The 15,639-nt window shown below is 37.6% G+C and overlaps 1 protein-coding gene across 13 annotated transcripts in view; it reads left to right on the forward strand.

Annotated features, from left to right (window-relative positions):
• MAGI1 (membrane associated guanylate kinase, WW and PDZ domain containing 1) overlaps nt 1-15,639 on the forward strand; it is a 626,907-nt gene that overhangs the window by 513,870 nt on the left and 97,398 nt on the right. For 6 of the 13 annotated variants that reach the window (XM_081246536.1, XM_081246528.1, XM_081246535.1 and 3 more), the window contains exons 6-8: nt 5,017-5,099; nt 9,233-9,271; nt 14,414-14,471. In XM_081246536.1, coding sequence (XP_081102662.1) covers nt 5,017-5,099; nt 9,233-9,271; nt 14,414-14,471 — 180 coding nt within the window. The remainder of the gene's footprint in view (nt 1-5,016; nt 5,100-9,232; nt 9,272-14,413; nt 14,472-15,639) is intronic. The other 7 variants (XM_081246537.1, XM_081246526.1, XM_081246530.1 and 4 more) reach the window with 2 other exon arrangements.

Genomic DNA, 15,639 nt, shown 5'->3' on the forward strand with positions numbered 1-15,639 from the left:
TGCCCATCCTGACATGGCAGTAACAAGGCAGCCTCTCTCCCCACTGGGGTAGTGGCAGAGGAGGTTTGGTGAAGAGTCAGCATTTTTGCCACCAGTGGTAAAGTAGCCCCCAGCCTCCTCAGAGAGTTAGTGGGAACAGTAATAAGGCACTCCTACCCCTCCCAGCCAAGCTGGTGTCAGAAGAAGAGGCCTAGTGTGGAGCTGAAACTCCCATCTCTACCCAGTAGTAACAAGGAACTCCTCACCCTCTTGGGTGGGGTACAGCCAAAGCAGTGATGAGAGGTAAATTTATAGCACTACACATATATATTAGAAAAGAGGAAAAGTCTCTAATCAACAATCTGAGCACCCAATTTAAGAGCTTAGAAAAGAAAAGCAAATTAAATGAAATAAGTGGAAGGAAATAATAAAGGGCAGAAATTAATGAAATCAAAAGCAAAAACAGCAGAGATAATCAATGAAACAACCAGCTGATTCTTCAAAAAGATTAATAAAATTGAAGAACCTCTAGCAAGATTGACAAAGAAAAAATTAGAGAAGGTGTGAATTACCAATATTAAAATTTAAACAAAGAATCACTGCAGACCCTGTAGACATCAGAAAGGTGCGAAAATGCTGTCAGAAAGTGTGGACATATAAATTTGACAACTTAGATGAAATAGACCAAATTCTTTGAGAAGCACTATCTACCACAACTCATCCAATATGGAATAAGTAATTTAAATAGCCCTAATGCATTTATAATTTAAAAACTTTTGAAAAAGAAAATTCTAGAAACCAGATGGTTTCACTGGAGAACCATTCAAAGAAGAATTAAATTTCTACATAATTTCTTCCTGAAAATAGAAGAGGAGGAACACTTCCCAATTATGTTTAAGAAGCTAGTATTACATTGTTACCAAAATCAAACAAGGATAGTCCACGAAAAAAAAAAAAGACAACTGCAGAGCAATATCCTCTTGAATATAGATGCAAAAACCTATAACAAAATATTAGCAAATAGTAATCAATAATACAGAAAAAGGATTATACACCATGCCCAAGTGGGAATTATTCCAGGGATACAAGACTGGTTCAGTATTTGAAAAATTAATCAATGTAATCCACCATATTAAGACCCCAGTAAAGAAAAAAAAAATCACATGCTCTTTTTCATTGACGCAAAGTATTTGACAGAATTCACTCATTCATGATAAAAATTTCTCAGGAAAGTAAGAACATAGGGGAATTTCTTGACTTCGTAAAGAACATCTATAAAAAACCTACAGCTAACATTATACTTAATGGTGAAAGACAAAAAACTTTCCCTGCAAGATGGGGAATAAGCCAAGGATATTATCTCTTACCACTCTTATTCAACATTTTACTGTAATTCTAGCCCTAAATAAAAGGAAAGAAAAGACACACAGATTGATTATCTATCTAGAATATCACCAGAAATGTACAAGACAGTTCTAGAATAAATGAGTTCAGCAAGATAAAAGATAAGCATACAAACATCAGTTGTATATCTATATACTAACAATGAACAAGCAGACAACAAAATTCAAAAGAAAATATAATTCACATTTACTTTAAAAAATGCCACTTAGGTATAAATCTAATGAAACATGTATAGGATTTTGTATGCTGTAAACTACAAAATACTGATGAAAGAAATCAAAGAAAGTCTAAATAAATGGAGAGACCTCCTCTATTCATGGATTGAAAGACTCAGAATTAGTATAGTAAAGATGTCAGTTCTCCCCAAATATGCATACAGGTTTAATATAAATCCTGTGGAAATCTCAGTGAGGCTTTTTGTTAGTATAGACAAGTTTATTCTAAAATTTACACAGAAAGGCAAAGGAACTAGAATAGGTAAAACAGTTTTGGAAAAGAAGAATGAAGTCACAGTAATCAGTCTGCCCTATATCAAGCCTTATTATATAGCCACAGTAATAAAAGCTGCGTAGTATTGATGAAGAAATAGACACATAGATCAATGGAACCCAGAAACAGACCCACAAATGTGTCCGTCCAAGTTTCAACAAAGAATGCAAAAGCAATTCAATGTAAGGAAGATAGCCTTTTCAATAAAATGGTGCTGGAGCAAGTGTGTAGCCAGAAGCAAATAAATTAACCTCAACCTAAACCTCATGCCTTAGGAAAAAAAAATGATAATAACTCAGAATAGATAATCATAAAGTACAAAATGTAAAGTAATAAAACTTTTGGGGGGAAAAAAACATAGAAAATCTTTGAGACCTAGTAATAGGCAAGGGCTTCTTTGACTTGACATCAAAAACATGATCCTAAAAGGAATAATTGATCAATTCAGCTTCATCAAAATGAAAACTTTTGCTTTGCAGAAGACTGTTAAGAAAACGAAAAGACAAACTACAGACAGGGAGAAAATATTTATAAACCCCACATCTCAAAATGGACTGGTATCTAGAATATATAAAGAACTCTCAAAACTCAACAGTTAAAAAAAAAATCCAGTTAGAAAATAAACTAAAGACATGAACAGACATTTTACTGAAGAAGATATATGGGTGGCAAATAAGTACATGAAAAGATGTTCAACATCATTAGCCATTAGAGAAATGCAAATTAAAACCACAAAGATGGGCCTCCCTGGTGGCGCAGTGGTTGAGAGTCCGCCTGCCGATGCAGGGGATACGGGTTCGTGCCCCGGTCTGGGAGGATCCCATATGCCGCGGAGCGGCTGGGCCCGTGAGCCATGGCCGCTGGGCCTGCGCGTCCGGAGCCTGTGCTCCACAACGGGAGAGGCCACAGCAGTGAGAGGCCCACATACCGCAAAAAGAAAAAAAAAAAAAAAAAAAAAACCACAAAGATATCATAGGTATATATATAGCTATTAGGATGGCTAAAATAAAAAATAGTAACAACACTAAATGATGGTGAAGATGCAGAGAAACTATATCACTCACACGTGGCTTGTGGGTAAGTAAAATTGTATGGTATTCCAGAAAACAGTTTGGCAGTTTCTTAAAATAAACATTGCAATTACCATACGACCCAGCCATTGCACATTTGTCCAGAAGAGTGAACACTTATATTCACACAAAAGCTTGTGCATAAATGTTTATAGTACATTTATTCCAAATAACCAAAAACTGGAAGCCACCCAGATGTCCTTCAGTGGTTAAAGTGTAGTACATTCATGCCATGGAATACTACTCAGCAGTAAAAAGAATTAATTAATTATTGATGTATGCAACAATCTCGAGGAGAATTATGCTGAATGAAAAATGCAAATCCCAAAAGATTACATACTGTATGATTTCACTTATGTAACATTTTTGATATGACAGAAGTATGGACGTGGAGAACAGATTAGTGGTTGCCAGGGATTAAAAATGGGTTTCGAAGGGAGGGATTGTAAGGCAACCGGTTGTGGCTATCAAAGGGCAACATGAGAGATCCTGTGATGATGGAAATGTTCCATATATTAACTGGCTGTCAGTATCCTGGTTGTGACTTTGTACTATAGTTTTGCAAGATGTTACCCTTGGTGGCATCTGGGTAAGGGGGGATGTGGAATCTCTCTTTGTTTGTTCTTATAACTGCATGTGAATCTACAATTATCTTGAGATAAAAAAGTGTTTTTTTAAATATCACACATAATCTTCCCTCCCATCAGTGACCATTTTTGCACTCTACTATGTAGGAATAGTGCAGACCATGGGTTCTAATGCGGGACTCCCTGGGTTTGATTTCATGCATCAATAGGGTGTCCTTGGGCAGGTTTCTTCACATCTTTGTCCTCAGTTTTCCCATGTGGAGAAAGGGGAGTAATCACTTTAATACTAACAATGCTCCTCTCATAGAGTTCTTGTAAGGATTAAGTAAATTGTAATTTATATGTAAATGACATAACAGGTTATGATAGTTCTAAGAGGACAAATAAGTGCTGTTGGTGATCCTAGTTGTAACTGTATTAACTTTCATTTGTTTTTTCTTCTAACGCAGTTGAGATAATGTCTGTAGATATTTGCACATTGTTTTTCACTTAAGCCTCAGTTTTTCCCCAACAATTAATAAGATTTGAATCTAAAATTAAAAACTGTGATAATTTTTTCAATGTGTTTACAACCAAAACTTCAGACTTTAGATTACTACCTAAAAAAAAAAATTTTTTTTTTTTTAATTTTCTATGTTTCGTTTCTGGTTTGCAGCTTGAACTACTGGACTTGTAGTTCTTTGCTCCTCTTATTTAGTTTGCATAGAGTGGACTGGTTGCTCAAGCAGAATTTTGTCCCAGATATGCTTCTGGTCAATCCTCCCAGTCATTCTCCTGACATTTCTCACATGACTGAAGGGCAACAGTGTCTATTGAAACACTTCCTCTCTGGTTGGGCTAGACCCTCCAGAAGGAAGTGGGGTGACATGTGCAGCTTTTCCAAGCTTCTCCTTGGTCTCGGTTTGATTTGTGATAGGTAATTCGGGGTTGCCTTCACTATGTCTGAAGCATAATTTAGGATACTGTGATGAATGATATGTCATAGCAGCTTCATGCCACTTGCATAAATTGAGGTAGTTTCACACAGTCATGGGGATTCTTATGTAATATAACGAGTGAAATAGCAGCCTTCTTTGTGAATTCCAGCATCCAACGTTTAAGTCATAGACAAATTGAAAATAAATTGGAATGCGCTCTTTGACAAATGTGAAGACTAAAATAAGCCCAGACAAGAGTAGGCCGTATAGACAAGGGGTATGATTTCGAGCTCAGTTTTCAAAAATAAAGCTGGTATTACATTTTAAGCTTTCCATGATGGAATGGTGATGTCTTAGGGTAAGGAAGCAGCCTCCCTAAGACCCTCTTCAAGCCATTTCATAATTCCAAACCGGGGCTCTCTTCTGGCCTCGGTTTGCTGTTAGACAGTATCTTTTCTTTGGTAGAAGAGAGTAAATATTCAAGACTGTTTAAATCTTCTGTCATTGAGCTTTTTCCTTTTTTTTTTTTTCTTTTCAAACATATTTCTTGTTTTTGTTTCTGGATTTCAGCCATAACACAAAAACAACATCTTGGTTAGACCCTCGGTGCCTGAACAAGCAGCAGAAGCCTCTGGAAGAGTGTGAAGATGATGGTAAGGAGCTAGGAAGGTCTGGGTTTAAGGGACTTGTTCACACATGCAAATTTTAAAGCGTTGTCGCAAGGTCAACCGAGTTTCTAACAATGGGTTTTTGAAAGGTAATCCAGTTTCTAGTAAGTGCACTATGGTTTCCCAAAGCAGGAGAGAAATCAGCAAAATTGCTTTCAAAGAATGATTTGTTTAAACATAAAGGCCTCCTCAGTTCTCTGTTAGAAACAGAACTTCAGCACAGTCACAAACTATTCAAATGTAGATGCAACCTGTGCCTTCAGGAACTTGGAGAAAATTCTAGAAAGTCTCTAGGAATTTAGAAACCAAAGATCTGATCACTTACTTATTGGACGCTAATCATATATTGTGACAGTCTTAGAGAAAAAAAAAAGCAGGAACTTTTCTTGAACTCTTCATACTTCATTATTTGATTATTTCTCCAGGTTCAGTATAAAGAAAGCAGATTTTGTTGTGATTGGGAATCTGTGTGTGACTTAGAGTATATCCTAAATATAAGAAAGTCTATTCTTCCACAAAAGAGACTGAGCCCCACTCTCCCTGTTAATTAAAAGAAAAAAGAATCAATTGTCTATAAGAGTTACTATCATGAAAAAGAAAAGTTTATTTCAAGGCTTTGGAATTTCTGATTATTTTTGCAAAAGGAAAAAAAAATTAAGATGGAACAAATGTGTTCCCTTTCAGTCTATCCTAAGTTCTACTTTTTGACATGGACAAGTTCGAAGGGAAATGGCTTGCTTTGCTACTCATTATTGATTTCTGGCATTTGAATTAGTAGTATAATTTTGAATACACATTTTACTTAAGATAGTGAAACTTTATTAATTTATCCTATGGGGCAGAATTGTTGTCCGTATAAATTTGAGGTTTGTTTGCAAATGTAAGCCCGTAAAATATGATCCTGTCAAAACCTTACACTCCAGAATATATGTGGATTGCAGTTTACATGAAATGAACATAGAATTGCATATTCATGTTTAGCTGGGTGACTTCAACTGGAAATACAAATCCTTCTGACTGAGGAGGCATAGCTGAGAGGCTCATTTTATTTTGGTTGCTGAGTCCTGAAGAAGAAACGGAACAGGCGTGGGAGCTGCATTATTTTGCATGCTTAAGGATAATGGACTGTCCTGATTATTCACATATTCTATTTAATATATAATACAGAGGTGACCAGTTTTCAAAGTTCAGAACATAAAATACATCCAACCATAAAACTTCTCATAACAATATTTAATCTTTATTTGATGCCTGATGATTTTGAAGCCATTTTTAGGCCCTCTTATTACCATCAGATCTTCAATGTCAGTATCCATTATAATTATACTGGGAATGTATGAAAATGCCTGTTAATATAATTTTATAGATAACAGAAGGCTCCAGTGGCTTTTACTGAGAAAAATGGAGTAAAAGTATTGAGTAGAATTACTGAGTGTTTTTATTAACAGTGCTGGTCATTTTTAGTTCTTAGAATTCATTGTCATTGGTGTTAATGTTATTCCCTTTGGAACAAGTATGTATTCATACCAAATGCTTAGTAATTGTCCATTCACCATTAGAATTCATAGATTCTTTTTCTGCTAGAAACTATATGTATGTCTGTGTGCCTTTATACACAAATGTTATAAGTATATAACCAGATTATACCACAATGGCAAGTATCAGTTCCCATATTTGCCTTTTCTCTTGCCAGTTATCACAAAGCTGCCTTGTATTGTTTTTTATATCATGACACAAAGAAGAATCACATTGTTGGTCACCATATTGTTCCTGTGTTTCTTTCTATTCTCTGTAGGTCACATGCATATCAAATGTAACAGTATGGCATCATACTTATTGTAAAAATGTTCTATTTTCTGTTTCCTATCTCAAAAAAGTCAGAAACTAGTTTGGATTTTGATCATCAGTGTATAACTCCTGTTGTTATTTCTGTGTTTTAGTAGTTCACTTAGAGGCCTTCTGCCTTGCCTTTGAGCTCCAGGCCAGTATTTTAATCTTTAACAACACTGTTTGTCTCAAAGAGACTTAAAACTCATTCTGATTAAAACCCAGCTAATGATTCCACCTCCACCCCAAATCTGGTCTTCTGTAAGTATTCCCTATCTCAGTGGAGGGTAAATTCATACATACTTAAGAGTCCCTCATGACGTTTTAGTTTTCTTAACACCCACTTCTAACCCATGTACTACCAGTTGAGTTCACCTTGGCTCCCACATGTCTCTGGAATCCATTCTCCATTTTCTTCACTATCTCTGCCATGCTGGTAAAGGTCATGCTCATCTTCCACCCAGACTCTTGCCCACTCTCCTTCTTGCACCGTACTCAGAGCAGTTTTTTAAAATGTCTTTGTGTTATCACCACTGCCTCAAGCCCTGTTTAATGGCTCTGGTCTGTTCAGTAAATGCCAAGTCCATAGCTTGTGTCCCAAAGCTCTCTGTGGTTCATTCTCTAAGCTTGTCTGACTCTCATTCCAACCCATTCTCTGTTCTTCATCCCCACAAGTCCTCATCGAGCTGCTGCTCCGTGATCGTTAGATGTGCAGTTCTCCCTTCTCAGAATACTCTTACATCCCACAAATAATTATTGAATGCCTTCTCTATGTCCAGTGCATTCTGGGAATTTCAGATGTATCACTGAACACAATAAACAAGAAGCCCTGCTCTTGCAGAGCTTAAATTCTAGTCATTTTTCACTCTAAGTCTTTTCATTAAATTTTGCATAACCTTCACATTACAGCTCAGGGACTCTGCCCCTGACTTTGCCCCCAGATATGATTAGGTCAGTCTATTATGTATCTTAACTTCAGAGAACTTATCACAGTTTTAATTTAATTTTTATCTATGTGAGCTTTGGCCATGTTTCCTTTCCCAGAAGGATAGAGATGTGCCTGATTGTGCTCATTTCGATGTCGCTGTCACCTGGCATAGTGACTGGCACATAGTAGTTCTCATTAAAGATTTTTTGAGGAAATGAATGAGTGCCCCCAAAGATATTTTAAATAATATCCAAAAGGCCATTTTCATGAACGATTATATGTAAATAAGATTCCCTTCTTAGGAAACAATACCAGTGTCAACCTTATTGTTGGCAGTTGGAGAGTTTTTAAATCAAGAGTTTACAAGGTGTGTAGGGCCACGTTGGTGACTCAAGTCAATAATCGATTCATTTGTTCATACATTCATTGATCCATTTGAGAAATATTTGGTACCTATTATGTATCAAAAACTTCAGTGGGCACTGAACATATTGCAGTAGTGAAAACAGGCTTGATCCCTGTGTTTGTGGAGCTTAGCGTGGAGGGGATAGCCACCCGCTGTGTAGCTGGAGTGACTGTCTATGACATGATGTGTTGTGTGCTGTCCTGTGTTCTCTTCGCAGTCAAAATAAAATGCTTTACTGACAGCCAGAGACGGTCAAGAATGGAGAGGATCTTGACTTGTTTTGCTCACTGACATTACAGAGAACATTTTCATTCTATTATTTCTGAGCTGTTTGACTTAGAAATCTTATACAAAGTAAGCTCCGTCTCCCACTGCTCCTTTTGGGGCAGCCTTCAAGCCTCACTTCCCCCATGTATATCATCCTGACATAGTTCATTTTTCTAACTCCTTTTGAAAGACGATGGAGTGTAGCTCACCTTAGAACCTATATTCTCAATTTGACCTCGCCTTCCGTTTTTCAGGCAGTGGTATTACTTATACGTTAAGTAATTTTGCCTCGCTGATTAGAAGATTATTGAAGGATTAAAAGGACTAATATTGAAAGGTCTAACAGCTTTGTTTGCTTGAAATAAGACCTGTAATAAGTGACTTCCCATGTAAGAACTTTGAAACCGCAAAGGTGTTTGTCATCTTTTACAACCAATCAAACCCTACTTTGCCATGCAAGGAAATGAGGCCTATAATTATGTTGCCAATATCAGCTCCTCCCGTTTTGTGATTTACACTGAGGTCTGGAGTTGAGTAGTCAAGCCAATGAAATAAGCCACAATGCAGGTAAGGACAAAACAAAGTGATGTGTTTGCTGCTGTTTTTCTTGAGGGGAGTTTCTTTTCTTGGTGCTGGTGTCTGAATTTTTCTTTCTCTCTTTTCTGTCTCATTCCTGCTATTCCTTTGGAGAAGAAGGGATCCATACGGAGGAGCTGGACAGTGAACTAGGTAAACCCTACCAGCCTGCATGACTTGCCCTGGATGCTTTGGTCCCCAGTGACTTGCTTAATCCCTCTGTTTCTTTAGTTTGCACTTCTCCAATTATGATTTTCATTCCGACTTAGCCACGAAAGGTCAATCGTATACAACCCATGTGTCTGACTGCAGACATCACACAGAGTTGTAATAAATTGTGTCTACAAAGAAGTCTGAGGGAATTGGGACTAGAATGAGAGTTAGCAGATCAGTGCCAGATACTCTCGTAAATTGAGGAGTAAGAAAAAACAGGGATAGATGCCTGCCATGTCCCTTGAACTCTCCTGTAATCTATCTCGGGCTCATTTCTTTATTTATTTGGTGTGGGTGGCTTTCTCCATGGGGAATACAGAAAAGCAAAACAAAAATCTTCCAGACTAGCTGAAAGATCTTAGTGGGAGTAACAGCACTACAACAATTCCACTGATTAACTGAATGGGTACTAAGTCCTAGTATTATATTGTTATTCAGTCACAGGCTACATGTTGACTTTGTAACCATAGTGAATGGCTTGAAAACCGGATGCTGGGCTTATGTGTGTCATTTTTCTCAGAGTGTGTATGTCAATGGAAATCAAGTCTTGATTAGTCCAAGCTCTTGCAGTTCAGAAGTAATTTACATTAGCAGATAATGCCAAACTCTTTTATCTTTGCTCTTGGAATATATTGAATTATATTCCCTGCTAAGTTAAATGTTTTATGTTCAGCTTTTTTTTTTTTAATAAATTTAATTATTTATTTATTTATATTTTTGTCTGTGTTGGGTCTTTGTTGCTGTGCACGGGCTTTCTCTAGTTGCGGCTAGCGGGGGTTACCCTTCGTTGCGGTGCGTGGGCTTCTCATTGCAGTGGCTTCTCTTCTTGCAGAGCGCAGGCTCTAGGCAAGCGGGCTTCAGTAGTTGTGGCACGTGGGTCAGTAGCTGTGGTTCACGGGCTCTAGAGCGCAGGCTCAGTAGTTGTGGTGCACGGACTTAGTTGCTCCACGGTGTGTGGGATCTTCCCAGGCCAGGGCTCGAACCCGTGTCCCCTGCATTGGCAGGCGGATGCTCAACCACTGTGCCACCAAGGAAGTCCCAAAAGATCTATTTTTAAAGACATATAATAAATTGTCCTGTGGTCATTGTGGTAGGAATGACTTGAGATTCAACCTGTGTAACAGAACAAGTTGAAACTCATTTTATAAATTAAAAAAAAAAGTATCAATCCAGTGATATTAGATAAAATCATTGAAAAAGACAGAACTAGCTTTTGCAGATGAAAAATGAGTGCCTCGATCCTTTGTGGAACCAATTTAAACTACTCTGGCCACCTGACTAATGTGTGTGAGTGCCCACCACTGTGTGTGGGCAGTTGGTGATATAATTCCACTGTGCATAGGGGCACAGCCTTATTTGCTTCTGTGCAAGCTTGAATGTTGAAGTTTTCAGTAAAGAATCAACTGTCTTCTTTTCTCATGTATCTGTAACATTGTGGAAACTTTCCTGTGCTGTTAAACACTCTACAAAGTAAGTTTTACTGGCTTACTTACCTTCCTACCTTCTCATGGTCAGAGCCACAGTTCTGGGAGATGGTTTGGTGAAGTGGGAGCTGTCTCTGGGTTCAGGGCAGGTTGCCTAGGCTCATATCTGGGTTCCGCCACTTATTGGCTCTGTGACCTTGGGCAAGTCATTCACCTTCCCTTAGCTTCCTGTTCCTTACCTGTAAAGAGGGGCTGAAAGAGGAGCTCTCACTGGGCTTAAGAGGAGACTTAATAATAATGTGTCTTAATATTTGTCCCTGTGATCAGCACATGTTGTTTTTGCCAGTTTTCTGATTTAGTAACTAATTCTTTCTTGTTGGACTTTTCAGTGTTTCCTTATGATCCTTTTTGTGTTTAATATGGGGCAGGAGAGCAACATGTATACAATAGAAATGGCCCAAATGTGTCCTTGTTCACAGACACGCACACACACACACACACACACACACAGTTTTTCCTTGCATTCACTTCAGATTCCTTTGACAAGCTCACTGCCCATTTTCTTAATAAGAGGATACTAATTGCAAACAATAGCAACTGTCAGGTTTTCAATGAACAGTACGATTCCAGATGTGTCAAGGAAACCCTCTCTATAATCTGCCTCTGAGAGGCAGGGGCAGTAGGTTTGGGTGTTGGACACAGATCATTTGATTGCAGAATTGTCATTTCTGAACTCTGTTGTCTGGGCTGGGTCACTAGCTCCATTATGCACTTTGGTTTTGCAGAATTTACCACATCTTCTACAGTAATCTCCCCAGAATGAAAAAGCACTTGAAGAACCTTCTTTTCGAATTACAGAGTATTCATGTGCTACAACCAGCTAGGAGGGGAAGAGACAGGGAGATGAGGTCCCCTCCCAGTCAACACTGAATTACAGTGTAGAACCATATCTCTGACTGTGAACATGACTTTCAGTCTGTGTGCTGACCCAACTCTTGGAACATTTATCTGCTCCATGTTCACTTACATGGCGATGATTAGTACAACATGAGATTTTTAGTGGTAGGAACGACAAGCAAGCAGGCCATATAGATTTGTCTAGTTCCTTTTGGGCTTTCCTAGAACAGTTGCCATTAGCTGAGCTTAGGTGCCAGGTGCTGTGTAAAAGGTTTTACAAACATCCTTATTTAGTCTACAGTTGACCTTTGAGGTAAATCCAGGACCATGATGTGGTTTCGAGATGTTAAGTAACTAGCCAAACACTAGACTGATAAAACATTAGGGCTAAGAGGGAAGAGATATGGGGATATATGTATACGTATAGGTGATTCACTTTGTTATAAAGCAGAAACTAACACACCATTGTAAAGCGATTATACTCTAATAAAAATGTTAAAAAAAAAAACAAAAACAAAAACATCAGGGCTAAGGTTCAAACCAAGATCTAGACAATCCCAAAAGGGTCTGAGCCACCTGAAATCTCGGTGACATCTTGTACAGACTGTTGTGAGGTCTGACAGTTGTTAGACACGGGGGTGTGGCTCTCTATGTATCTTTAGAGTAGTTTAGAAAAAAAAATTTGTAACGCCATCATTTTCTGGGCTTCAGGATTTTCTGCCATTTTCAACTTTTTAGAACCAAATGGCACATTGGAAGACAAACATCTTCTGTTTTTAAATCGATGACCCATTTCTATTTTAAGCTTTCAGACACTAATTCCTATTATTAAGTTAATCACCATATGGGAAGTGAGAAATCTATCTTTTCAATTTTAAATGAGTTTTAGCTTGAAAAACTGGAACATTTCTGGAGTTTGCTAATCTGTCCCAGAAGATGTGTTTAAATTTACAAACGTCCAGAAATACCAGTTGACCAACCTCATGTCTCAACTCTAGTATGTAAATTGTTGAGTAGGTGACAGGACAAAGTCAGAGGTGGCTTCTTATCTTGTAACCTCCTTGGACCTCCATCAAAGCACTTACCGTGTGATGTGTGAATTGTCTGCCCAGCCGGTGCACTTGTAATTATCTTTGTGTACCTGGCACCTAGCATACCTTCAGGCAGACAGTAGGCACTAAATAAATGTTTGACAAATAATGGAATGAATTGAATTCTTAATTTTTCCCCTATTTTATCTAAAGATAATCAGGCCCTATATTAAGGTTGCAGATTTTGAAAACAAGTTTGGTTAAACATGATGTGGTCCCCTCACACCCACTCACTCTCTGCCCCATGGCAGCACAAGCATATGCGTGGGCACCAATTTGCATTTTTCTAATCTTCTGATTTCCCAACTCTTTGGAAATGTTCTCCTGGTTCGCTTGCATTTAAATGGTAATTTCCAGCATTGTAAGGGGAAACCATTTCCCAGGCATTTGATTTGCATCAGTCCTCAAGACGCTGTGTATAAAAATGCCAAGTTATATCAACATCTGCACGTTGGCCCTGCCTTGCATTTTAGTAGCTTATGTCTCCCAGAATTCAAAGACTTCCTTAAAACCTGCTAAGTGTTTTGTTTTGTTTTGTTTAAAAAAAGGAAGCAAAGGGGGAACCTGTCTCTTTGTTTGAAAACAAATAACATGTGGAGCAAAAACCATGAAATTAATGTCTCTTGATGTGCAGCCAAATCTGAGCAAAACATGAACTTTAAGTAATTAGCCTCTGTGTGTGTGTATGTATGTGTGTATGTGCACGTGCACATGACTCCATTTCTTACCTTGAACCAAAAAAAAGAAAGAAATTTAAGGAGAATTGCTGCTCTGCCTGAAGAATTGTTTAATGACGCAAAATACAATGTAGTTGCTTCTCTCGCCAAATTATCTGGTGCAGTGGGCTTTTTCACAGTAGGTTCTTATTATGACAGAACCCACTATTACCTAGTTAATGAAGTTGCAACCTTTGATATGAAACCTTATGAAGTTCGGTAGAGCACAGTTGAGTTTTCAGAAAGGCACACATATCCCCCAATGGCATTTTACCACCACATTTAAAGGAATAAAGTCTACCCCCTTAGGTAGTGAGTCTTGGAGAGCAGGACCTGTGTTTCTGCTTTCATAGGCACAGCCCCGGTGAAGATGGGCCTGTCCAGATAGAGCAATTGATAGATGTGTGCAATTCAAAAATCCAACTCCAGGTGGCCATTTTTATTTACTTGGTAGCATTTTAATTAGGAACAAGGAGAAAATAAGATGCAAATTTTAATTTATTCCAGGGAGAGCAGAAACGGCACTGTTGTATTGAAAATGAAAGGAAACATTCATCCATTTTTGCTTGTGTGATAAGGTAGTCTAGCAATAAAATGAGAAAACAGCAAATATTTAAAATAGGAAATAGGCGTTCGAGGCAAAACTTAACTATATTTCCATTAAAATCTCATTTAATAGTTGATTTAGAATGAAGGCACCTGAGACGGCATTTTATTAAGTTTCATTTGCTTGTGCAAAATATCAGTAAAGAATTGCTCTTCATGTAGAAAAATACACCAATAAAATAATTCTTACTCTTTTTTTTTTTTTTTTGTTAGTTAGGATACACAGTTTTAATTGGATTTAAGGCATTATTTTATGAGTCTTTCTTTTTTGCCTAACCCAGTTGTTGAAAATCCTTAGGCTCTTCAAGCATATGCTCTTCTTGCTCTAAATGTTCTTTTCTTTTTCAGAACTGCCTGCTGGTTGGGAAAAGATTGATGACCCTGTCTATGGTATCTACTATGTAGAGTAAGTGCCCGTTAAAACACATTTGAGTTTGCACCCTTCTGTAATTATTTACATTTATGCTGAACAGAGTTTGCCATTGTGATAAGGTACAAACAGAATAATAATAGTAACATAATATTAATTTTATAATGAAAAAGTATTCAGCAAATCTAATGATGATAAATTATATTATAAAATTCATGAGGGCAGTATTCATGTCTTCTGTTTATCACTGTATTACCAAAGCCCAACACAGTCCTGGCCTATGGCAGGTACTGAATAATAAGTATTAGTTGAATGAATGAGAAAAGCAAGGAGTCAGTACACTGAGTATGGGTTGTTTATCTTCAGGAAAAGAATCAGTTTTGCCTATTTCTTGCCCTGCTTAAGTCTGAAGTTCTCAGTAATCATTTATTTATTCATTCAGACTTTCCAGAAGGGTCAGACAGATATAAATAATATATGAAATGCTGCCGCAATTAAGAAGGAAATTGAGAACTAGCCTAAGTGGCAAGACTGTGTAAGCCTCTTTGCCTTTACCATACCTGTGGCTCCTGTGTTCCATTTCTAAGAGTCTCAAACCCTCATCACTACCTCTTTACCATGTACCTTATTCTAGCAAGAGGCATACACTTGGTCCTTTCATCACGACTATATATTGGTAGGATGATACTCAAAGAAAATAAAAGAAACTTAACTCGGTAAACATTGAAAAATGTTTTATATCATTTCCTCTGAGAAAGATGAGTAATAAATAATAAAAGATCTTACAAAAGAAACACATGCCATATAAATGTTCTGTCATCAAAATCCTACCTGCCACAATGAAGATAACTTGGAACGCTTTCTATCACTCATGCTGCGGGCAATGAAAAGTTATTCATATAATACCCTGGTGATAGAAACATATGATGCAACAATGCCAGGCCATAAAATGCTCAGCATCTTATTGTAAAAAATTACGAGTTCAATATAGCAAGTGTCTTTGGTCAGTACTCACATTGCCACCTCTTTACCTAACAGAAAGATTGGGGATTGGGGGCATTAGAAAGGCAAACTTGAATGCCATTTGCAGCAACATGATGCATCTAGAGATTATCATGCTAAGTGCAGTAAGTCAGAAAGAGAAAGACAAATACCATATGATATTACTTATACGTGGAATCTAAAATATGACACAAATGAACCT

Source organism: Mesoplodon bidens (genome assembly GCF_964165515.1).
Source record: "Mesoplodon bidens genome assembly, chromosome: 10".
NCBI lineage: Eukaryota > Metazoa > Chordata > Mammalia > Artiodactyla > Ziphiidae > Mesoplodon > Mesoplodon bidens.